The sequence below is a fragment of the Girardinichthys multiradiatus genome, chromosome 15 (assembly GCF_021462225.1).
Source record: "Girardinichthys multiradiatus isolate DD_20200921_A chromosome 15, DD_fGirMul_XY1, whole genome shotgun sequence".
In the NCBI taxonomy this organism is placed as follows: domain Eukaryota; kingdom Metazoa; phylum Chordata; class Actinopteri; order Cyprinodontiformes; family Goodeidae; genus Girardinichthys; species Girardinichthys multiradiatus.
The window spans coordinates 7,729,497-7,753,892 of NC_061808.1; the positions used below are offsets into that span (position 1 = coordinate 7,729,497).

Consider the following 24,396-nt stretch of genomic DNA (forward strand, 5'->3'; position numbering starts at 1 on the left):
AATACCTAACCCTAACCCTAACAATAACTCAATTCATACCCTAGTCCTAAACCTAACCCCTGTCCCAAGAACGGAATTTGAAAAAGTGAGGACCAGGAAAATGTCCTCACTTTGTCAAAATGTCCTCACTTTGTGATAAAAATACGAAAAATGGTTCTCACTCAGCAACAAGTACAAGAACACACACACACATATTTCTGGAAAAACACACACTCTTCAGCAGCAGTGGTGCTCCTTCCTTCTGTCTGGGACTGTTTGAATCACCACACTGACTTGCAGCTTCTGCTGAACAGTTTGGTCAACACAAAAGGCACAAGCTGAGCAACAAAACAATGAATGGTAAGAGATTTATGGATGAGAGGAACTGCCAAAAACAGAGTATCTGAACAAATACACCATTTATAGACAACAATAATGTCCCTCTAAAACACCTTTAACAAGTTAATGGTAGCAGACAAGAGGTGACTGGAAGGCTACCAGCTAATACCCAAAGTATCCCACGCTTCAAAGACAAGATCATCTTGGGTAAAACCAGTTTGAAACAACTACACAAGGAACAGCAAGCCACATATAATTTGCACCAAATGCATGAATACAGCAACACCCTTAGGTTGTCCACAGCTGACTCCCAGTCTTGCAGCGTTTTAGGACATAATTATGGGCCTTATCTCACCACTGTGAACCTCTTCAGATATTTTGTGCATTTTTGACCAAAGAATAATATTTTAACACTATGTAAACAGTTAGTGGAGTGGTTCTGAAGACAAATTAACAAATCTAAAGCAGGTAAAGGGAAGTAGCTGAAAACTTGTCTAAGGTCACCACTGGGGGTGGGGCAGCGTAACGGGAGGATGAGAACTTGCCTGTTTCTATGGCAGCTTAATGACTTTCTGCCACAAGGTAAACAATAAGGTGAACTACAGCCAGGTTACCACAAGGATTTTTTTCTGAGACACACCAGGAACGAGGAGGATGTTCATGCTGTTGTCAGGACATATGAGAGGGTGCAATGGCCAAAAAACCGGGAATGTTGAGCTGACGGAGCAGCTGACAGAGAAGCTGCCCTCTGGCGACCCAGATTGGTATGTGTTGGCTATTATTTCAATTGACATGAGCATTTTGTATGTGGCTAGCAGATATATTCACATTTTTCGTTACGTTTAGAGATTTCACTATTATTTTAATTATTTCCTTTATAACAACAAATCTAACAAGAATGGGCTGAGAATGATTATTGTCCTTCGTTGTTTCTTATAAAAGAACTGAATGATGCCACTGTAAGCGAACACACTCAATAACAGAGATGTTAGCTATGTTATCTTTCCTGCGAAAGCGACTTCGTGTCATTCTCCGCTCTGTCCCTTGGTACCTAATGTTTGTATCGACGGTAACATGAAGGATGATTTATGTCTGTTAGAGCATAGAACTGTAGGGCATCTCTAAGCTAAAACCGGATTAGACGCAGGAAAGGGAGGGGTGCTGCTTCGCCAAGTCCTGCCCAGACTCTGAATAGACCACTCCATATTTATTAATGTATGAGCCAGAGATGGAGACACTGGTGTGCCACACATTCTCGTTCAGGATATTTTAATAGAAAGCATATTTCATGGTTTCATCAACTACACTAAGGTGTTTGGGTCCTGAAGCAGAAATGAGGCATCAGATCATCCCACTACACACCGTTAAAAAAGTTTGATCTTTGTCTCATTAGTCCACAGAACATTTTTCCAAATATTTTGCGGATCATCAACGTGGTTTTTGACAAACGGGAGAGGAGCCTTTATATTATTTTTGAAACTCTCCCATTTTAGCTGAGTCTCTTTCTTATTGTTGAATCATGAACACCGACCATAACTGAGGCAAGTAAGGCCTGAGGACCTTTAATGTTGTTCTGGTTTCTTCTGTGGTCTCCTGTCAAGTCGTTGATGTGATCTTAATGTAATTATGGTAGGTCAGCCGCTCTTGCCAATGTTTATCACTGGCCCATGTTTCCCCAGTTGTGGATAATGTCTCTCACTGTAGTTCAACTGGAGTCCCAGAGCCTTAGAAATAGCTTTGTAACACTTCCATACTGACAGATGCCACTGACTTTGTTTCCAAGCTGTACTTACATTTCTTTCCATTGGGGCATGATGTGTTTTGTTTTGGGATCTTTTAGTCTACTTCATGTTGTCAGACAGGTTCTGCTTTCTTGAATCTGAAGCTCTGGTTGTATTAGGCCTGGGTGTGGTTTGTGGTATTGCAGTTAGCTTTTCCAAAAATGAGATTATTCACAGTTCATTCATGATGTAAAAAAAAAGGGACACTTATATTTTCACATAGGGCCAGGTTGCTTCAAAAAGGTTTTTTTTCCTTTAATTGAAATCGTCATTTAAAAAGTGCTGCTTATATTTATTCAGGTTGTCTTCATCTAAATTTGTTTGATGATGTTAAATATTTTAGTGTAACAAAAAAGCAAAAACAAAACAAACCTACAAGGGGTGAGAGACTTTTTTACGACACTGTATACCATTGCTGTCTCTTGTTACTCATGGCAGGAAGTATTATTTATTTGTAATTTATTTAATTGGTTTTGTTCTTTATGTAGCAGAGCTTATAAAAATGTAAACAGATAAAGTGTTTGATTTTTCCATTTGCTCCAAAGTTCTTCTTCCAAAAACTGTCAGTCAGTCAGTCAGTCAGTCATTTTCTACAGCTTATTCCATAGTGGGTCGCGGGGAAGCTGGTGCCTATCTCCAGCAGTCTACGGGTGAGATGCGGGGTACACCCTGGACAGGTCGCCAGTCCATCGCAGGGCAACACACAAACAACCAAGCACACACTCTTTCATACACCTACGGGCAATTTAGAGTGACCAATTAACCTAACAGGCATGTCTTTGGATTGTGGGAGGAAGCCAGAGTACCCGGTGAGAACCCACGCATGCAAGGGGGGAACATGCAAACTCCATGCAGAAAGACCCCCAGCCGGGAATCAAACCCAGGATCTTCTTGCTGCAAGGCAACAGTGCTACCAACTGCACCACCGTGCAGCCCCCAAAAGCTGTTGAAAGTAAAATTTCTGCTAAAATAAAAAAACTTAATCTCAATTTTGCATTTCTTCACATAAAAAAGGCATGTTAAAATATAGCCAAAACATTGACAGTTCATTTTCCCTAAATCTAAGGGTGTTTGCTTCTGTAAAACAATAAATATGTTTAAAAACTCAAAGGCAAACAAGACTTAGGCAGCTGAGTGTAATTGAAAATGCTAGAGTGGCTGGAAGAGATGTTAATCAGGAGGTATGTGTTTGAAACTTAACTGACAAAAACATTACCAAAATCTAGTTTCTACTAGTTTCTACGCCTTCTCCTCTTTATGCCTCAAAACACCCTCAAACATTTAATAATCCATGCCAGCTTTTAAACAGTCCACTCAAACCTAAAGCCCCATATTCTGCTCGACTTAAAAATGTATCACATCACAGCTACTCAAGATGCTTTTAACTACAGTTTCACTGTGACTTTAGGTGGGCAAGTGGAAAATGTGGGGGTTGGAGCCTTGCTGAAGACTTGCTGATAATGATGAGGCCAAGGGGTTATCGTTACATCTGCAGAAAGAGTTTACACACTGCATGCAACTGCAACCAGTCAACGCACAGGGGAATACCCGTTCTTAAATAAACTCATGGTAGAGGGGCAAAAAAATCTTTTATGCAGAAAAGCAAAAAAAAAAAAAAGCAACCCACACAATCCTCTGTGAGGAGGAGATTGTGTCTGTCAAACACAGTTAATGAAACTGTGAGTCTTCATTCTTGTGCATGCTGCTCTTTGTAGACCAATCATCCTTGTTTAACATTTTTAGACATTACTTAAAGGATTTGAAACAAATATAAACTAATGAATGATTCAGCTGGAGTTTAAAGGTGAATTTGCTGACCATTTTTACAGTACTCACAGGAAGCAGCTGCTTGCGTTTCCTGCTGGGGCGGCCGACTCTTCGCTTATTGTTGGGGCTGGCTGGCGTCCCCTCCTCCGGACTGTCCCGATCTGCTCCGTCTTCGCTCTGGGCAGACACAGAAAGAGCCCACATCAAACATTAAGAAGTGACTTTATATGAATTCATGACTGCTGTCTTCAGAGAGACCGCATTAAAACAACAAGAATTCAATGTGAAAACACTCCAGGGCAGCGACTTGGAAAACAGAGTTAATAAAGTATGAATGGTATAAAACCAATTGTAGCCTCACACATTTTATGATTTTTCTTCATTTGAAAGCTAAAAGAATTGGACTGAATAACGCAGTGATTTATATGTCTAAAGAGTGGAAATCTATGTGTGTTTAGGTCGAATAACACATGGTTGATGGTGAAAGGGGCCCAGCAGAGACTTCACTTTCCAAGAAAACCCAAACAAATATCACGTACCACCATCATCCTTACAACTTTCTACAGAGCAGTGGCTGAGTGTGTTGATATATGTAAGTGTGGTACTCCAGCTGCAATCTGGCAGACAAGAGGTCCCTGCAAAGGACAGTGAGGGGAGCTGGAAATGTCATTACAGTGTTCTTGAATATTTTCAGAGACTCCTCACACCCTCCCTGTGAACCTTTTGAGCTGCTGGCACCAGCTACACGGTACTGCGACATCAAAAGCAGAACCACACACTGCTTTTATATATAAAATGCTGCACACAAGAACACCGGATTTGACCTTTCACCTGCTTTAACTGTCTTTTTACAGGTCAGTTAAAACATGTTCTAACTGGACTAAGTCTAACTTAAACAAACATTTTTCTACAGAGGTCAATCTCCACCATGTGAATGTTTTTAGGACTTCTCATAAGTGTACACACCCCTTTTATAAAGCCAGATTTTGTGATATAAAAAATGAAGACCTTGATAAATGACTACAAATCTTTTTCCAAATATAATGTGATAACAGCCCTGTACAGAAAGCAAACAAATCTTTTATGGAGGAAATATAAAGAAGTTAAAATGTGCAATTACTTGGTTGCATAATTTCGCACACGCTAAAGCTAGTACTTTATTGAGACACCTTCTAAAGTTCAGCATTCAGTCCTCTTGAGCTCACACCTGCCATCAGTTACAGAGAATCTGATTATTAACATTATGTACATTTTGGCCGTCAACATTAGGTTTTTGTGATTTTTCCACACTTGCGTCCTTTAGCGTAGAGGGATCAGATCTCACTGTACCAAACGTATCAGTCAGGAGAAGTTTAACTAAAATATAACAGTTTAGATCATATAACAATGCACAATGGAAATCAAAATGTGGGAAAACAGTAACATTACAAAATTATTGAGAAGACAATATAGGAACAGACAGGCTGCCAGGAGAGAGTGGCAAGAGTTGGAGGAGTTGGAGTTGCATGAATTGATTTGGTTCAGTTTTATTTGATTTAAGCAGACAGGAAACATTTTAATAGACCTGCTAAAAAGATTAAAGTTAGTAACAAAGCACTACCACTTGTTTCAAGATAAATACTAATAAAAACAAATATTACATTTAGATAAGGTTCTTAAGATCTGTAATGGGCTTGTGAAAATGCTGACAGCTCAATCTACTTTTGGCCTGTACTGATGCCAAATACCATTAGAGTTCTTGGCAGCTCGCTGACTAACAAGAGTCACTAAACTTGATTTGCCGAAATCCAAAATAACGACACTTGATTTTGACAATATCATTGTCAGTGGTGGATAATCCTTTTAGCTTGGAATGATTTTCATATGCAATTTCCAGTGAATCCAAGGGATAATACAAAAAAGGTGTGACCCCACCATGTTGTATGTTCTGGCACTGTAACCACAAGCATTAAAGAATCTATGTCAGATTATGAACTTAGAGACCCAGCCATAAATGACTGAAAGCAGATGAAAAAATGTTAAACTATTAGCTTAGAGATGACAAAATAAAACAGAGCTGATGGAGCAGAAGGAATGATCATTCTGTCAGGATCTGGGTTGTGTTTTTGTACTTGCTACATGTGCTCATTTTGGTGCTGGAGCTCTCAGGTGTGCTGGGTGACAGGTGCGACTTATTTCCACTGATTACTCTGAGGAGTACTTAAGCAAGAGGCTGCCAGCACTTTGATGTCAGAGTGTTTTGCCACCAGTGGTACAAGCTTGAGCCAAACACTAAGTTTATGCGTCGTTCTTCGGCTTCGTGTAACTTTATCTTTGCTCCTTTTGCAGATTTAGAAAGCCTAAGCTTTGGATCTATGTCACTGTGTACTGACTAAGTCTCCAGACGTTACTCCGGATGATCAAGCCTATCTACGCTCTGTGGATTTCATACCCTATCTCCTGTCTTCGTTTCGATTCGCATCAAGCTGGCAGTTTCCTGCTCCCGTCGTCTCCTGGACCAAGCCGTAAGCGTAACCTGTCCACCCTCCAATATAAGCATCTGCACACCGAACTCATTCCTGTTCGCTCCGAGCTCACACAGAACAGCACCTAAAGAACCTTCAACGGCGTCACCTTCATTAAACCTGGATCCTGAATCTCTCTACCCTTGGCGTCCTGACCACAGCTACATGGTAAGCCGAACTCGCAATCATTTTAGCTTATTCTTAGTTTCGTTTTACTTTCCGTTTCCCTGTATTCACTCAACCTCTTCCCCTCTCTCCATACAGTGAGATTTTCGACCTTTACGTTCCTGATTATCATCTTCCAAATAAACAACCTTTTACTCATTCTGTTCGCCAGAGTGTTCTCTGTATGTGGGTCAGATCTGTTGGACCACTTGTTTGCTGAGTATTGGATTATCTGCACGTTGTTGGACGTCACTGTGCCCCTCCAATGGCATCGGCCATTTTGTACCCAGGACAGCCCGCTCCTACATATCCCATCGAGCATTGCGACTGATATGACTGGGCGTCCCCAGTCTGACGTCACAGGATGCTATATAGGAGGCGCTCATGTTTGAAAAGACGCCTTCTGCTGGAAACCAGATCTGGTGATTGAAGCGCACCACTTTGGGAGAGGAACTCTGTGAAGAGTTTCGTTCATTTTCTCTCGTTGGACAACGAGCCATTCATAACTGAAGTTTTTGGACTAAGAAGGCCAGAGATTTCACTTTGCCGATCGAAGACGTGAGTTAACACGTAACTGAGAACACGGAGCTTCGGAGAGACGGACCGCTACCGTGTTTCATTTTCAAGTCGACTTTGATGGTCAGATCATATTTTTCCTTTTTGTCAAGAAGACCGAAGGACAAAGACTGACCGTTCCCCTGAAGTTAATTGTGGACGCACAATTAACTCAACCCCACGTTTCCTCGCTCGAATTCCCTCGCTCAGGAAGAAGACGACACAAGTAAAACCCATTTATTTTTTTATTTCTTTATTAGAAGGCCTGGGCAGGGTCAGAAGTTGTAGAAGCGATCAGAATCGCTGGTTAGGATCTCATGTGTTCTGAATAATATGTGCATGTAACCTTGCTTGTTGAAACTTTGATGTGTTATGTGATATCGGGACCCGCTGTGTCCCCCAGAGCTGTTTGTGTTTACTATCTGAACGCGGGTGCGTTGCAAAACTGGACTGTTAAAACGACCTCATGGTAAAATTCTCCATTTTACCTTTGTCTTCAATCTCACTGTGCTAGCTTGCCGCCAAAAGTTATCAATCCTTTGTGTTCAGGAGTAAAGGGGGAAGTTTTATGATCAGAAGATCATAAAAGACACTCTAAGCTGCACTCCAACCCCCCCCCCACCAGTCATCACCACACCCCCCTTTCATATCCTCTCCCTTCATCTGTTGTGCCATAAACTGCTGGTTGACTCAATACATACCCACTACCGTTTGTTGATTTTGCTTATTTAGATGTTGTTTACCCCTGTGTGTGTAGAATTTTGCATGTTGAGTAGGTGAAAATTAATAAATATTCACATAGATAAAGAGAGAGCGTTTGGTGTTTCATTGTGTGCAAAAAGTGATGTGTCAGTCAAGATAAGGTTAAAAGTTCCACACGTTTCGGCAGAAACGGTCGATTAAACAGCGGCATCTCCGGCAATAGTTATTAACTATTACGGAGTATTCAACGGTTGTAATTGTCAGAGGCGTTGAGCCACAATTACAACACCAGAAATATCTCTGGTCTCGATTGGTAAATGAGGATTTATGGTTAAGAAATTGATTTTGTCAGATTATGATTTGTAATTATAATTATTGATCAAGATTATTCAATCAATAATCATACTCCCAACAGATCTATTGCAAATATAATGACACATTCAGGTTTAAAATTTTTCTTCAAAGGTTCCAGAGAACTCTGTCTCTGTAGCAATTCAGGTGAAAGGAGAGACATGTCCTGGCATGAAGACGACTAAATCAGGACCTGCTGAAGCTACATGCCACCGCTAACTATACGTAACTTGTAAAATAAAGCAGTTAAATGGAATGAAGTTGAAGAGGCTTGGCAGTCGTTGACGTGATACAGATCTTGTCACCTACCTAATAGTAGAAAGTAAATAAGTCCACATTCGCCAACAGAACCTTTTTCTCTAGGGCTGTAAAACTGGTTTCCTTCAAGAAACACTGATTTTTACTGCAAAAGGAACCCATTCCCAAAATACTACGCATTCAACCAAAATCCAATTAGGTCCACATGTTGAATGTTTTGCATCAGATGAGGGCAGTTGGACTGGCTGCATGGTGTGAGCAATGATTTTACTAGACCCAGGAAGACATGTGAACGAGCCAAATAAAACAAACAGTACCTGCTGCACCGTAAGTTAAACAGTCAAAACTTGAATGATGCTGGAGATTACAGGTGCCACTCTGACAGGGTTTTAGGCCAGGAGGAGTTTGGCTCCTGCAGTGTTTTTTATTACAGATTTTCATATCTGTCAGCTCAGTGTATGCATCTCTGCCTCAGGCTGAGACTTAATGAAAAGACCAGATAAAAACATTAGACTGATGGAGAAACTCTACCAATGGAGAGCAGACAGCCCTAAATGTGAAAAATAAGAGCAGATTTGGCTACAAACTGAGGCTAACTGACTGAAAAATATTGAAGCTAGAAATTGACATGATTTCAACAATTAGGAGGCAGATATCATTTTTACTGAAGGTTTGTGTTTAAACTTTGGTTAAATCGGAATACCCGTTTACACCATATATAAAAAAACTCTTGTGCACACTTTTCACATTGTTAATTTAAAATAATTGAACCCATTTACAATTATGCACTACATTGTGTTCTACTACAGAAAATCCCAAAACATTTTTAAAAATAGGTAAATAAAAACTTCAAGATAACATGTGCATTTAAATATTTTTTTTAAATTATAAAATTTTAAAAATAGTTTCTTTTTCCCAAAGACCTAGTCTGAGCTGGCTGTACAATCAAAACTTTTAAGAAGACCTTGGGTAATTGTTACTTTAACAATCTGTACAAACTCCAGAAAGCATTCCAGATAAAGAGTCAAGTGCCTAATTACACTCTTTTAACTGCAGAGAAAAGGCCTTAAAATACTGCCTTTGTCAATTTTGATACTATAATTCTACAATTCTGGTGCATTTCATCACAGATATTTCATAAAACCTTTAGACAGCATGTCGATTTGTGGAAAAGGGGTATCACATGTCCCCTTAAATGTACCCTTTGTGTACTCTTGTATCCTTTGCAGCTAAACCTAGCCAATGGTGACAATGGTGTGGTTGCTAAGGTGCAGAAACTGCTTAGCAACTGTCTCCAGCAGGGTCGCGGTGCTGACTAAACAATGTGATGTCACTTCGCTGACGACCAGCTTAGCAACCGGCTAAAACGAGTAATGGCTTTATGCCTGTCTGCCTGGTGTGCTGTGCATATGCTTGTGTCACGATGCACACTCACTGGCACATTTACACACATTTCCACAATATGCACAGTAGAGCTACAATATTGTGCTAAAATTTTGATTAAATAAAGCAAAGAAAGTCCAATTTAAGCATGCATAGAAAAGAAAACACCCAACTAGGTCTGTAAAAAGTATGCCAACACACTCAAAAAACAACAATGACCATTCAGGCTGTTTATCTTTGGTCTATTTCTGTCTCCCGGAAGGTTATTTTAGGCAGTTTCCAGGCAACCAGACTGCAAACCAGAGGAGGCAGAGGAGGATCCCATCAGCAGCAGACAGCCTGTCCTCTTTCCTTTTTCCCCAACCTCCATGTCCTCCGATCAATCTCACTCCTTTTTTCCTGTGGCCTTGTTTCCTACATCTCCATTCTCAACTCCCTTCTCTCTGTGTTTTACTGTGAATGTACTGTTCCAGTTCAAAACTGCCTTACAAATCGATCAATAGGACAAGACGGAAACACATTTTATCCAGATTTTGCCAACATAAAGCAGCGTCTGAACAAAATACTTATTTTTTGTACAATGACTTGAGGCCCACTAACATTTTTTTTAAATATTCCAGATGCAAGTATCAGATCAGGGTCCTAATCATGGCATTTTTAAATATCTGTTATTGAAGTTCCAGACAAACTCAAATCCCAATACCTGTTGTTGCGGTCTGTGATTATATCAGTCACACCTCAGAAACCTGTGAGGCTATTTCTTTTAACTTGCAAAACTGCATTATAGGCAGTGCATTTTATTTTGTTTATCTAACAAATCTGAGTTCTCCCTAAAATGTAATGTTTAATACCTTTTACATAGAGTTTCTGAGTTTTGATTCATAACATCGAAAAAAACAAAGAAAGAACAAAGTTTCATCCCAACTGAGGCACACAGAGCTACTCCTGAGCTGTAATCTCCACTTTTCCTAATGTTGGTTGCTGTGTTGGACCACCGGAGGTCAATATACAGATGCATCTCAATAAATCAGAATATTATCGAAGAGTTGATTTATTTCAGTAACTCAATTCACTAACTTAGACACATAATATAGATTAATTACACACTGACCGATGTTTTCAAGCATTTATTTCAAGCAGGTTTGTAGGCCATCTTTTTCTCACATAGCCTTCTTTTCAGTTCTGCCCATACATGTTCTACGGCACTGAGATCAGGGCTTTGTGAGGGCCACTCCAAAACATTGACTTTCATGTCCTTAAGCCAATTTGTAAAGATATTTGTTTGCCCAAGATTTAACCTTCATGGTTATGACTTGATATGTTTCTTGAGTATTTTGACATAATGTTCTTTCCTCCTGATGCCATCTATTTTGCTAGGTGCACCAGTCCATCATGCAGCAAAACACCATAAAATAATGCTGTGATCACTATACAGGTCCTTCTCAAAATATTAGCATATTGTGATAAAGTTCATTATTTTCCATAATGTCATGATGAAAATGTAACATTCATATATTTTAGATTCATTGCACACTAACTGAAATATTTCAGGTCTTTTATTGTCTTAATACGGATGATTTTGGCATACAGCTCATGAAAACCCAAAATTCCTATCTCACAAAATTAGCATATCATTAAAAGGGTCTCTAAACGAGCTATGAACCTAATCATCTGAATCAATGAGTTAACTCTAAACACCTGTAAAAGATTCCTGAGGCCTTTAAAACTCCCAGCCTGGTTCATCACTCAAAACCCCAATCATGGGTAAGACTGCCGACCTGACTGCTGTCCAGAAGGCCACTATTGACACCCTCAAGCAAGAGGGTAAGACACAGAAAGACATTTCTGAACGAATAGGCTGTTCCCAGAGTGCTGTATCAAGGCACCTCAGTGGGAAGTCTGTGGGAAGGAAAAAGTGTGGCAGAAAACGCTGCACAACGAGAAGAGGTGACCGGACCCTGAGGAAGATTGTGGAGAAGGGCCGATTCCAGACCTTGGGGGACCTGCGGAAGCAGTGGACTGAGTCTGGAGTAGAAACATCCAGAGCCACCGTGCACAGGCGTGTGCAGGAAATGGGCTACAGGTGCCGCATTCCCCAGGTCAAGCCACTTTTGAACCAGAAACAGCGGCAGAAGCGCCTGACCTGGGCTACAGAGAAGCAGCACTGGACTGTTGCTCAGTGGTCCAAAGTACTTTTTTCGGATGAAAGCAAATTCTGCATGTCATTCGGAAATCAAGGTGCCAGAGTCTGGAGGAAGACTGGGGAGAAGGAAATGCCAAAATGCCAGAAGTCCAGTGTCAAGTACCCACAGTCAGTGATGGTCTGGGGTGCCGTGTCAGCTGCTGGTGTTGGTCCACTGTGTTCTATCAAGGGCAGGGTCAATGCAGCTAGCTATCAGGAGATTTTGGAGCACTTCATGCTTCCATCTGCTGAAAAGCTTTATGGAGATGAAGATTTCATTTTTCAGCACGACCTGGCACCTGCTCACAGTGCCAAAACCACTGGTAAATGGTTTACTGACCATGGTATCACTGTGCTCAATTGGCCTGCCAACTCTCCTGACCTGAACCCCATAGAGAATCTGTGGGATATTGTGAAGAGAACGTTGAGAGACTCAAGACCCAACACTCTGGATGAGCTAAAGGCCGCTATCGAAGCATCCTGGGCCTCCATAAGACCTCAGCAGTGCCACAGGCTGATTGCCTCCATGCCACGCCGCATTGAAGCAGTCATTTCTGCAAAAGGATTCCCGACCAAGTATTGAGTGCATAACTGTACATGATTATTTGAAGGTTGACGTTTTTTGTATTAAAAACACTTTTCTTTTATTGGTCGGATGAAATATGCTAATTTTGTGAGATAGGAATTTTGGGTTTTCATGAGCTGTATGCCAAAATCATCCGTATTAAGACAATAAAAGACCTGAAATATTTCAGTTAGTGTGCAATGAATCTAAAATATATGAATGTTAAATTTTCATCATGACATTATGGAAAATAATGAACTTTATCACAATATGCTAATATTTTGAGAAGGACCTGTACTTCCTATTTGGGATGGTGTTCTCAGTCTTGCAAGCTTCCACCTTTTTGTATATAAATTTCTTGCTTTAAAAAAAGTGATAAAAAATTATAGAAACATTTTTTTATGTGATTAGTCTGGCATTTAGCCAATATAAATTATTTTGGGTCATCAAAACTGGAACTGGAAACAGGAAAGGTTCAGTCTGATCTAATGTTAGACAGTGAGGACAAAAAAAGGTTTTTATGCCATGTTTATGTAAATATCAGATTTTCAACTAGCACTTACTAGTTCAATAAATTGTTTATCCTACAATCTAACATTTTTCTCTCATTAGATAAAGAAATTAGGTCCCTGAAGGAATCAGTCAGACAGCCATTCTTATTTTAGAAAAAATGTAGGTCCTTTGTAAATAAAAAAAAAGAAATACCCTAAACTGTTGTCTTTAAACAGTCAAATGCATTTTTACTTTGACCCATACACTGGCTGCCCTTAACCACCTGAATTTTTTTAGTTTTATTGCTTTGAAACAACCTGAATTTACTCATGCATGCAGAATGTTAAATGTTCAAGAGGAAACTTCAAAAATAATCATGAAGGAGGTTTTAATGTAAACTTAAAGCCTGTTTAAGTACTTGTTGCCATTGTGCATGGTAAGCTACATCATATCTGGCTTTTTCAGCATATTGAAGCCTTAAGGATTTGGAGACAGGGTGAAGAATGTTTTTCCACATGATCAGTTACATATAATTGCTCCACCCAAGGCAAATTTTCAGACAGCCATCAAAGTCTTTTTGTAGTTCGTAAAGTATGCAATTATTAGTGTTGGCAGCCAGTCAGAAAACAGGACAAATTGTAAAGGTTTAAGCTTTAGTGGGATTATTGAATTAACTGAAGTTAATTACTGAATTAACCGCTAGAATGAGTATGGTTATGAAGTGTATACATCATTAGCTGCAATTTACTCAATATAATAAAGCACATAAAAATTATTTTTAAGCACAGAATTATTTTAGTTGTACTTTACACCCATTTTTGTATAAATACTTCAGAAGAAATAAAATTACCTTTTTCTGATCCCACAGAGCTGTCTTTCAATTGTCACCATCTGAATAGGAGTTCCTGTCATGTGAATTTGATTCTAAATTGCATGAAATTCCCACAACGCTACCTCCTCGCCTTCCATTCGGTCTTCAAATGCGGCAGCTTCCCCTGGGCTTTTCTTCAGTCTTTGTTAGAAATCTCAGGAAGTTTAAAGGAAACAGATCTATAAGGGAAAGGCTTTGGCTCTTGGCCAGTGTGTGAACATGGAAGTAAGCGAGAGAGACGGGTCTTTATGTGGCTGTTGTATAGAATGAACTTCAAACTTCTCCCTGATTTATGAGGACCGCCAGAGGCTCCAGGAGTGCAAATGAAAGGAGCGGTTTTTCACCTGTCGGACTGCGTGCTAACATTTGCGTGCTCACTCATTTATGTTAAAAAAACAAAAAAAAAAACAAGAAAGCTGTTAAAGCCCTCATGAATGCAAATAAATAACTCCAAGTTTAATTATTACAAACTCTCGAAGGCTGCCAGGCTCTTTGTGTGTCTTGGCTGAAACAAGCCCTTAACCGTGAGCAATGAAGCAGAGTAGTGGTGTTAATGACAGCTGTAGTAAGAGAGGCAGTGGGTGTAATATTAACCAAAGCTGCAAAAATAACAGCAAAGGTCCTGCATCCTGTGTATAAATAAAGAAGCACTGAAAATATTGGTATGGCAGGGGAAGAAGATGCAATATATCATCAGGTTTTATATAATAATATGTATTTTTTTGAGTTTTGAAATTAATCTTTACAACACTGTTTATGACTATTAAAACTGGATTTAAGATAAAATATCTACTTGCCAACTTGTTTGGATTTCATGTGATATACCATCACAAAATAGAATCTAACAGTAAAGTGGAAGGAACCATTACACTGCTTTCTAATGGTTTTTATTTTACAAATACAAATCAACAGTGGGTGACAGGTGCAAATGAACAGGAAACGGCTCAACACGCCACAAACGGTGAAACACGCGGCAGACACAAGAATAGGAATGCAACAGAAAAATGCTGCACAAGTAAAGTGCTGCAATCACAGAATATAGACAGAAGCAAAAACCTACAATCAACAAAACATGCAAAGGAAAAATGCTGCAAATACGAAAACAACAGCAAGTTAAGAAAATCTGTAAACTCGCTCCACTAAACGGAAGTGCACCAGACCACTAGGGGAAGTCAAGCACCAACTCATAAGAGACCAGAAAGAAAAGGTAAGTTTTCTTTCATTTCTCTTTTAAACCTGTAGCGGTAATCTTTTTTAATATAATAGAAGCAGCAGCGTAGGTAATATTAGCGTTCCCCAGGGGGTCTGGTGCAAGCTTGTAGCTTCTTTTAACTTACTGTTGTTTTTAAAATTTGCAGCTTTTTTTGCAGCATTTTTCTGTTGCATTTGTTTTTTTGTGTTTCGGAGTTTGCATCATTTATGTTTGCAGTAATTTTGCCGTTGGCAGCGCATTTGCACCTGTCAGCCACCGTAAATATCTGTGCAAATATATTCAGCGCAATTACAGCTGCAGATCTTGTGGGGTGTACATCTACCAGCATTGCATATCTTAGAAACCAAAATGTTTACCCATTCTTCTTTGCAAAACAGCTCAAGCTCAGTCATGCTGGATTTGAGAGCATCTGTAAGCATCAATTTTCATGTCATGCTACAGATTGTTAGATGGATTTAGGCCTGGATTTTGAATGAGCCACACGAACATGCTAGAGGGTACACCTTCCCTTCAGTCGCAAGGCTTTTGCAGCCTCTAACTGGTTTTCTTCTAGGATTTAGTTCTATTCATTTTCCAATCAACTCTGACCCACTTGTCTGTCGTTGCTATAGACCAGTATCCCCACAGCATGATACAGCCAGCACCATGTTTCACTTGGGGATGGTGTGTTCAGGTGATGATCAGAGCTAATCTAAGGGTCAAATGTCAAAATCTGAAATATTTGTCTCATTTGATCGGAGCACTTTCTTCCACATCTTTTCAGTTTCCTCAACATGGTTTGTGGCAAAAGACAAATGAGACTTATTCTGATTTTTTTTTTTTACACTTTTTGTATTTGCCACTCTTCCAAGCAAAATACCAGATGTTTGGAGTGCACAAATAGCATTTATCCTATTAACTTATTATCCTATTCTTCTAACTCAGCTTTGTATCTCTGTAGCTCCTCCAGAGTTACCCTGGGTCTCTAGGCTGCTACAATAATTAATACTATCCTTGTCCTTCCGGTCATTCTAGGAAGACATCCATGTCTTTCCTCTGCTTTATTGGGTTTTTGTGATGCTGTGTGCTCACTAATGTTCTCTAAAGGCTCCAACAGAGTCAGGTTGTACTGTGCACATACTGTGAGCGGCGCAGACGAGATATCATAGTCAAGCGTACCAGTTTCCTACTTTTTTCGTGGCAAATTCCTACATTTCCCACATTTTCTGCCAGTGGGACAAATAAGGAGAATGGATAGTAGCAAGTCTGATGAGCTGTTTGGGTGACTTCTGCTGTTTCTTCACCAGGAACCCACCGCACACCTGTCGGTGCGCCGCAGAGAGTGGGTGCGACGCTCCAGAGTTCGATGTGAAGACTTCTTCCCGCCGAGCCGTTTATTGTGTGGTATCGTGCTCGTGTCACACGTAAAAACATCATCGGCGGACCCAGGTACGCCCGAGTATGTAGGAGCCTTGACAAACTCCTGAGGCCTTCACAGAACAACTGTATTTATACTGAAGTGATTGAGTACGCACATGCTGACTCAATCAGCTGACTCCTAAAGGCAACTGATTGAGCTGAATATGTATATATATGTGTAATAAAATATTTAATGTAAATAATTATTAATAAAAAAAGATTACTGAAGTTGTTGATCAAGTACATAAGTTTGGAATATCATTAACTAAAATTCAGGCTTTTTTGTTCACATTACAATTTTATAAAAAGACTGAACTACCTCTGACTCTTACCAAATCATTGGAGGCGTTGTTTTCTGGTGTCTGAGGCGGCTCAGCCACAGCAGGACCGTTGGACGGCATGGCAGAAGGTGGCTTTGTGGAACCAACTTTCTATAGTAAAAAACACTGAGCAGATCAAAACATGGAGAGGGTCCTCAGAAACACCAGGTGCAGCTTCATTCAATCTGTCGGTAGGTCAAGGATCTCTCTTTCTGTCTGGCCTTACCCTCTCCTAGAAGAAAAAAGAAAACACAAACATCATGAAACAAGCACATAAAGGCCTCAGTCTCCATTCATGTATGTTGCCATCTCCTTTTATTCCTGTTACTCTCACAATCCACCACTCCCTCTGATGCACACAAGCAAATACAGATGCTGAATCCTGGAGGTCACGGCTGTGCATCAGGTATGTGTTTGTCTATGTGAACTACAGTTGATGGACAGGAGCAAAAAGAAATATCAACACTGTTAGCTAAAACAAGCAAAAACACTCACAGGTGTTCTCTAGAGAAACCAATAGAGTGAGAGTAGCTGTCCTCACAGCTGTCAGAGAGACTGATGCTGCTCTGCAAAACTGATCTCACTTACTAGGCAAAATGGAGGTATGAACCCATGGGTCTCCACTTTCCAATAAAATAAAAGGTTCTTTATATCTGAAAACAAGTGAATGAATTTGACTTCTCACATGATAAGCTGATTCTACCACTGTGCACATTTCATCAGAGTTAGACTAGCTGGAGGGAGGGCAGCTCTAAAAGGAGCTCAGTGAAAGGTCAACAGTGTGATGTTGTAACTTTAGCACTTTTTGGCTTTCCTTTTAATTATCCTCTCATTAGTCAAATTTGTGAAATAGAGACAAAAAAGCAATAATAGATAAACTGGACAGTTTTGGTTGTTTTTACAGTTAACAATCTGATTTTGGCCTGAAACTGACCTATCAGAATCAGCTTTATTGCCAAGTTTGTACAGACAAACAAGGAATTTGACTCTGGTACACATTGCTCTCATTAATAAAGAATATCTTTTTTAAATATACATATATACAAAATTGACTTCACAATAGAATATAATGTGAGATCAGTCCAAGTATGCATGATGTTGTTCTGGAACTTCTGACCGAAACTGATATTTCATATTTGGCTGAGGGGAAAAAAACTGGGTTCCTACACATTTTTCATGAGTAAATAAATTATTCCCATACTCTGGTGAGATCTTTTGTTCTTAGTGTTTCTAGTAAAAATACATTACTGCAGCATCAAGTAGTTTTAGCTTAAGTAATTAGCAGCTTGGCGGCTTAGGTATAAATTTCCTTGGAGGACATTAAGATATTCCATCTAATGTTCTTTGGACCAAGTAAGATTTTCACTCAGGTTACGCCAACGAGGTAAAGAACACAGTCTGGAACTGGAAGACCCAAGAGCAGAACCCTTTCCACAAATGTCATGCTGATTTCCAGTAATTATTATTACAGATTACATACTTAAAATGAACCATATATAATACACTTATTTTCCAAAGCCAGAGCCCAGCTGCAAAGAAATGCCTACATAACAACAGTGAGCATTAAGTATATGAAGGTATTACATAATGATCACAATATAAACTCAAAAGGAGTATAAAATGTGTTGCTTATCTTTCCTAAAAGGAAAACTGGACCCCAGCAGGGTTTTGGATCAGAGCACAGTGTGCCTGCAGCCAGTGTGTCTGGCTGTGCTCACACTGTATTGTACAGTATGTCACTCCTCCTGCTTTGGCTTTACATCACCTACTGTAAAGACATGCCAGAGTTGCCAACAAAAACACAGATGGGGAAAGTCTTTGCAGAAATGATTGTACATAATCCATCCCAACAGCTCCCTGTACGAGCTCCAGGCTGCTGGTCAAAATAACTCCTCCAAGTTTTAAGTATTTAGGTCACAGGCAAACACCTTATGCTCTTGGAGCAAGTTACTATACACCGATATAAACTGTTCCAAGCTTCATGACGGCAGTGGTTTAAATTAGACTGTATTCAGAGGCCCAGGCAGAAGCCTGTACTAGTGGGAGGAGAAATAGTTGCGCAGAGAAAAACCTTCAGTTGTATGTAAAGGTAGTGACAGTTTGGGGGTGACAAAACAGGAAAGCCTCCTCTCTTTCACAATAAAAGCATGACATTTGCTATTTGGATGAGTGTCGTTTCATCCTAAACTTTCAGTTTTCTGCCAGAAAATAAACTTCTAACTTCTTCTTTTGCAAAGGATAGAAGAGCTACATGTACTCTGTAAGTAATTTCATTTAATTTTAGAAAACCAAATAAAACTATGGCATTTTAAAATAACAAAAGTATTTTTTTTTTCTTTTTTGAAATAGAAAAATAAATTGCAAAACTATGTTCTCCCATAACGGTCTCCTATGCAACATGCACATTTCCAAAGCTAGAAAGTCCTTCTTTTGCTCTCCTCTCTAAGACAATACACAAAGCATTCATATCCATTTAAAACACACAGAGAAAAGAAATGACCAAAACAATATATAGGGATACATTTGAGAAAATGTATGTGAAAGGTACAAATGTTTTTATCCTAAATAAAATGTAAAAATGCTCCACTGCGCAGATACATTTTTTGGTTAACATCGAAATAACATCGCTGATTAGGTTCGGAGAAACATTGCATTTATTGGGCAAAATAAGTATACCTGCAAAACAAAAGGCAAATTTTTTTTATGTAGGTTTTTATGATTGTTCACAAAGATCAAGGAAAATGATCTGATTGTGATCTCTGGACAATTATTTTGGGATTTAAAATCCAACATGTAACGGCAAATTTAAATAATTGCACAGCCCGACCAAAAATTATTATTTACAACATATAATCGACGGAAAAAGACAGTTGTTTTTAGAAGTTTGGTTGATCTGGTAGTTATGCCAGGAAAAAACTGAGTGTAAAGATGACATTTTCTATTACTCTAGGACCATTTTTATTGCCTTTAATAGGGGAGAGAAGGTTCTGTTATGAAGACTCTTTGTAATGTCCTGTTTATTATAATGACCCTTTCTATTGCTTTTTTTTTGTTTTAAGGACACTTTCTACTGTCTTGTATTTGTTATAGGAACACTTTATGTTGCCCTTTTTTTTATAATGATACTTTTGCTCCTTCCTTATTAAGGGCACTTTCTATTGCAATGTTTTTTGATTGTTTTTGACAACCCTGAGGTTTTAGATTGTTAAAAAAAAAATCCCTTTTGCTTCTTGGAAAAACATAACTGCTATTATTAGCACATTTCTTGCTCAAAATAAATCAAAATATTGGATTATAACTACAGATATAAGATCATATATTGTTATAAAAAGTACAGACATTCAACTGCGAGTAATGCTCAAGAAAACTAGACGAATTTGCTTGGCTTTTATTTTAAAGGTCCACTGTGAAAGTATGGTAGTAGTTTCTGCTACCTTGACGAGCGGACAGCTTTTATGAATATTAACATTGGGAGCGACCTCAGGCGGCCTTTACCGGACAGCCTTTTAAAAACGGGTTTAATCCCGGGGGGGCTGGCAGTGCGCAGGGCGGACAGCCGGTCACAGACACGCGTCTTAGTGTGTAGAGACGATCAGCGTTAGTGGGTCAGGTAAAAAAAAAAAAAAAAAAAACACACACACGCACGGGGCCGCGTTTCACCGAATGCACCCGTTAACCCCGACAGGCGCGCTCCCGCGGACACTTCCTCGCGCTGATGTGTCTGTCTGCATCTGTTGGCAGCGGAGGAGGACGGAGCGCTCCGGTTTAACGTTACTTGGGGAGAGAACAGGCGGAGAGGCAGAGGTGCTACCCACCAGACATCTTTAGAACTAGTCAGGCAACGATTAAAGGTCGTCCGGTTGCTGTGATTTTTTCCCCTCACCATAAAAAAAGAGAACCCTCTTCAAGTTCACTCGCCCTGTGTACGAACCTCCGTCTTCACATCATCTGCTAACCAACGGCTCGGCTCCGGCGCGCGCCAGCGATTACTTTATGAGTCGGCCATAGCTAACTTATGACGAGCTGAAAATGAAATGATTCATATTTACCGTGTCCTCCGTGACTCCGCCACCCGGACCCTGACGGTCGTCGCTCTCTCTCTCTCTCCCTCTCTTTCCTCTCGTTCAATCTTTCTCTCATCCCCCCTCCTCGCGCTCTACCGGGTCTTCTGTCTGAGCCGCTCGCGCGCACTCCCTCTCTCTCACGAGCCGCAGAGGCTGCCTTTCCGCGGGGTCCTAAAGCCTACAACACACCGACAAACAAAAAACAGACAGGTGGACCACCTGAAACCCAGTGGCGGTTCTGGACCACGTTTAGAAGGGGGGGGGGGGCAGTGTTTTTTCATGGTGGGACAGAACAAAAGAATGAAACAAGAAAACCGGCCTATATTACATCGTTTCATATATTAAGTGAACCACAAATTCAAAGCACCGCTGGCAGCTCTGGAGATGCAGTTGCAAGCCCCTGATCTAGCAGATGGAAACTGAGATCCCGTCTCAGTACAGCTGAACTCAAGACCGTAATTTTAATTGTTAAAGTAAAACTGTAAAAAATTCAATTTATCCCAAGGACCAATCAGTTACAGTTTTTGTGCCTGCACATTAAGAAATTGATTATATATAGTCTTCAGAATTGGCCCCTGTCTAGGTGCCCATGGTGGCACCCATAAAAAATTATAATGAAAACTCTCGCCTGTCCCGCCTGACAGCAGAGAAATCAAAACCTGCCATTTTGGAAGTTAGGTACACAGTCGTGGCCAAACTTTCTTGACGCTGTGTTGCAAATTTTACTGTTTCAGTTTCAAAGGTGGCATTGTTAGGTTATGATGAGTTATTCGATAAAAAGCATGCTCATTTTCATAAAGCTAGAGGCAATGTCAGAATTTATCTTTCTTTAATTGTCCAGGTGTCTTTGCTGAAAAGCTGCAGGCTCAGTATGACTCAGGACAGGCCTTAGTATGCACCCTGTCTGCTGTGGTCATCAGGCACACACTCGCAGGGAACTGTCTTGTCTCGGTTCTGTTCACCTTGTACACCTCAGACTCTGAGTCATGCAACCAGCAGAAGGTCTTAGAAGACTGTGCATAGGTCAGGTGTATTAAGGATGGACGTGAAGTGGAGTACTCCACCAGTGGACTAGCTTTGTGGAGGGCTATGCCAAGAACCATGTGTCATTGATTCTTACTAAGATCAAGGACATAGTAGTTACTTTCAGGAGAAAAATCTGTTTGGTTGTCTAGTAATAATATGGATGCTTTAAAAAAATTGCGAAATTTTAAATTATTGTTCTTTTGTCAACCACAGTTACCTTCAAGCATACACATGCCATCATTTTCATTTCAGACAAAAACAGGCAAATTATCAAGAACTTCAAGAAGAGACGTTCAACTGCTCTAAAGAAAGTTTTGATTTACCCAAGAAAAGGTCCAGCAAGTACCAGGACTGTCTCGTAAAGACAGGATTTAAGAGAGGGAACAGGTGGCCACCAGCGAAGAGCTTGCTGTCAATTGGCAGAAACCAGGTGTGGGTGTTTCTGGATGTACAGTAAGGCAGACACTTTTAGACAGCAAAACATAGCAAAAAGCCACTTCTTGCCAAGACAAACTTCAACAACAGACTGACATTCTGCAGAAGATACCAGGATTGAATTCCTGAGGACTAGTGTAAAGATATTTTCTCTCATGAAGCCTTTAGAACATCTCGAAGAAACGATTGTCCAGTAAGGAAAAAGGTGATCGCTACGAGTCCTGTGTCATGTCAACAGTGAAGCATCCTGAGACCATTCAGGTGTGGGCTTGCTCATAATTTTGCCTAGAAGCTTTGCAGTTAATAGAGACTGGCATATAAACATCCACCAAATGCAGCTTTGATCAAAAATGTAGAAGCAATAGGGCGCAGCGCATGGTGTAGTGATGGAGTATGTGACCCATTTACGGAGGCATCAGTCCTCTAAGCAGCTCTCCCAGGTTCGACGTGTGTATAAGAGGCGGTGAAAGTTGTAGAAACAAACTGTTTATTCACACTTCTAAACTGTTATATCTCAGTAAATAAGATATCTGTTATGGGGATATTGTTTTAGATGTGTGATGACATAAAATGCTAAGAAAATTCAATGTAATTGTAATTTTCTCAAACTCTGCACCACAGTAGCAAATACCAACTGGTTTTCTTACTTGCAACTGAAACAAGATACTAAGAACTATGTGTGACTTTGTTTCTACATAAAGGTTAAAACTTTTCACCAGACATCTGATTTCTCTAGCTGTATAAATGTATTAAGTGTTAAATGTTTAAAATATTACAGTACTGCAAACCATTGAAGCCTTATTGAGTTATTGCTGTTATCACAGACAAACTAACTAAAATTAAGGACAAAACACAGCCCTACAATAACTCATTTAAGACCTTTATTTATGGTGATTCAGGCTAAATCAATTTTTCAATCAGGAGAAGATTTAGAAAACAAAATAAAAATAAGCAAAATGGAATAAAAAGAGTGACAGTTTCATAATATTTGCTCAGATACACGTTATAACAGCTGCTGCTGATTATATGACTACTTTGCTTACTGCAAAATATCATCTCTAATCCAAGGATTATTAAATATTAATAATAACATACCTTTACATTAGATAATATTTAGTATCACAACATCATTACATCTTCAGTTGTGAACAATATTATTAAGAAGCAGTAGACAACTTTATCTTATATTTTTGCAGTAATGGTCACAGTAACATTAAGTGGTTGCTTTCAAGAACAGACATTATCACTACATGGTGCTATCAGTGTGTTTTTATTAATTTACAGCACCTCTCGACAATTATAGCTTCCTCTGTAAAGACATACTTTATTTTATAGGAGTAGTGTTTTAGTTTTTGTCTATTTTTTTACAGCCTCCTCTTTTATAGGCATCTCAAGATAAGATCAGAAAGGTTTTTGTTTGAAAATAGCGTCCTGTTTGCACTTTGCCACAAGCCAGACATGTAAAACACTGAATTATCTAAAAAGTTGTTTTTTGATCGCAGGGACATTTTTAAGAAACACAGCAGGTGGATCGGCTGGTACACTGGTGTGGTCAGAACTACCTTGAACTGAACCCACTCAAGACTGTGGAAATGGTGGTGGACTTTCAGAGAACACCACCCCCATACACCCCCCTCACCATCCTCAACAACACTGTATCGGCCGTGGACCACTTCAGGTTCTTAGGAACCACCATTTCTGAGGACCTGAGATGGTCTTCACACATAGACACTGTTCAGAAGAAGGCCCAGCAGAGACTGTACTTCCTGAGGCAACTCAAGAAGTTCAACCTTCCACAGGAGCTGCTGGCCATCTTCTACACTGCCATCATTCAATCTGTCCTGTCTTCATCCATCTCAGTGTGGTTTGGCTCATCCACAAAACAGGACAGGTCCAGACAGCAACGAATAATCAGGAATACAGAGAGAATAATCAGAGCTGACCTTCCCTCCATCCAGGACTTATACAGGTCTAGGGTCAGGAAAAGAGCTGCTAAAATCTCTGCAGACCCCACACACCCTGCACATAAACTGTTTAGAGTTTTAC

At 39.9% G+C, this 24,396-nt stretch overlaps 1 protein-coding gene across 5 annotated transcripts in view; it reads right to left on the reverse strand.

Moving 5' to 3' along the window:
- Positions 1-21,059, reverse strand: part of LOC124881890 (DNA (cytosine-5)-methyltransferase 3A-like) — a 71,996-nt gene extending 50,937 nt beyond the window's left edge. Inside the window, exons 1-3 of one of the 5 annotated variants that reach the window (XM_047387784.1) lie at positions 20,875-21,059; positions 16,838-17,057; positions 3,936-4,043 (exon numbers count right to left, since the gene is read on the reverse strand). In XM_047387784.1, the coding sequence (XP_047243740.1) occupies positions 3,936-4,043; positions 16,838-16,906 (177 nt within the window). In that variant the 5' untranslated portion in view covers positions 16,907-17,057; positions 20,875-21,059. Of the gene's footprint in view, positions 1-3,935; positions 4,044-13,873; positions 14,068-16,837; positions 17,058-20,874 lie in introns of those variants that run through there. The other 4 variants (XM_047387785.1, XM_047387783.1, XM_047387787.1 and 1 more) reach the window with 4 other exon arrangements.
- Positions 21,060-24,396: the final 3,337 nt, after the last annotated feature.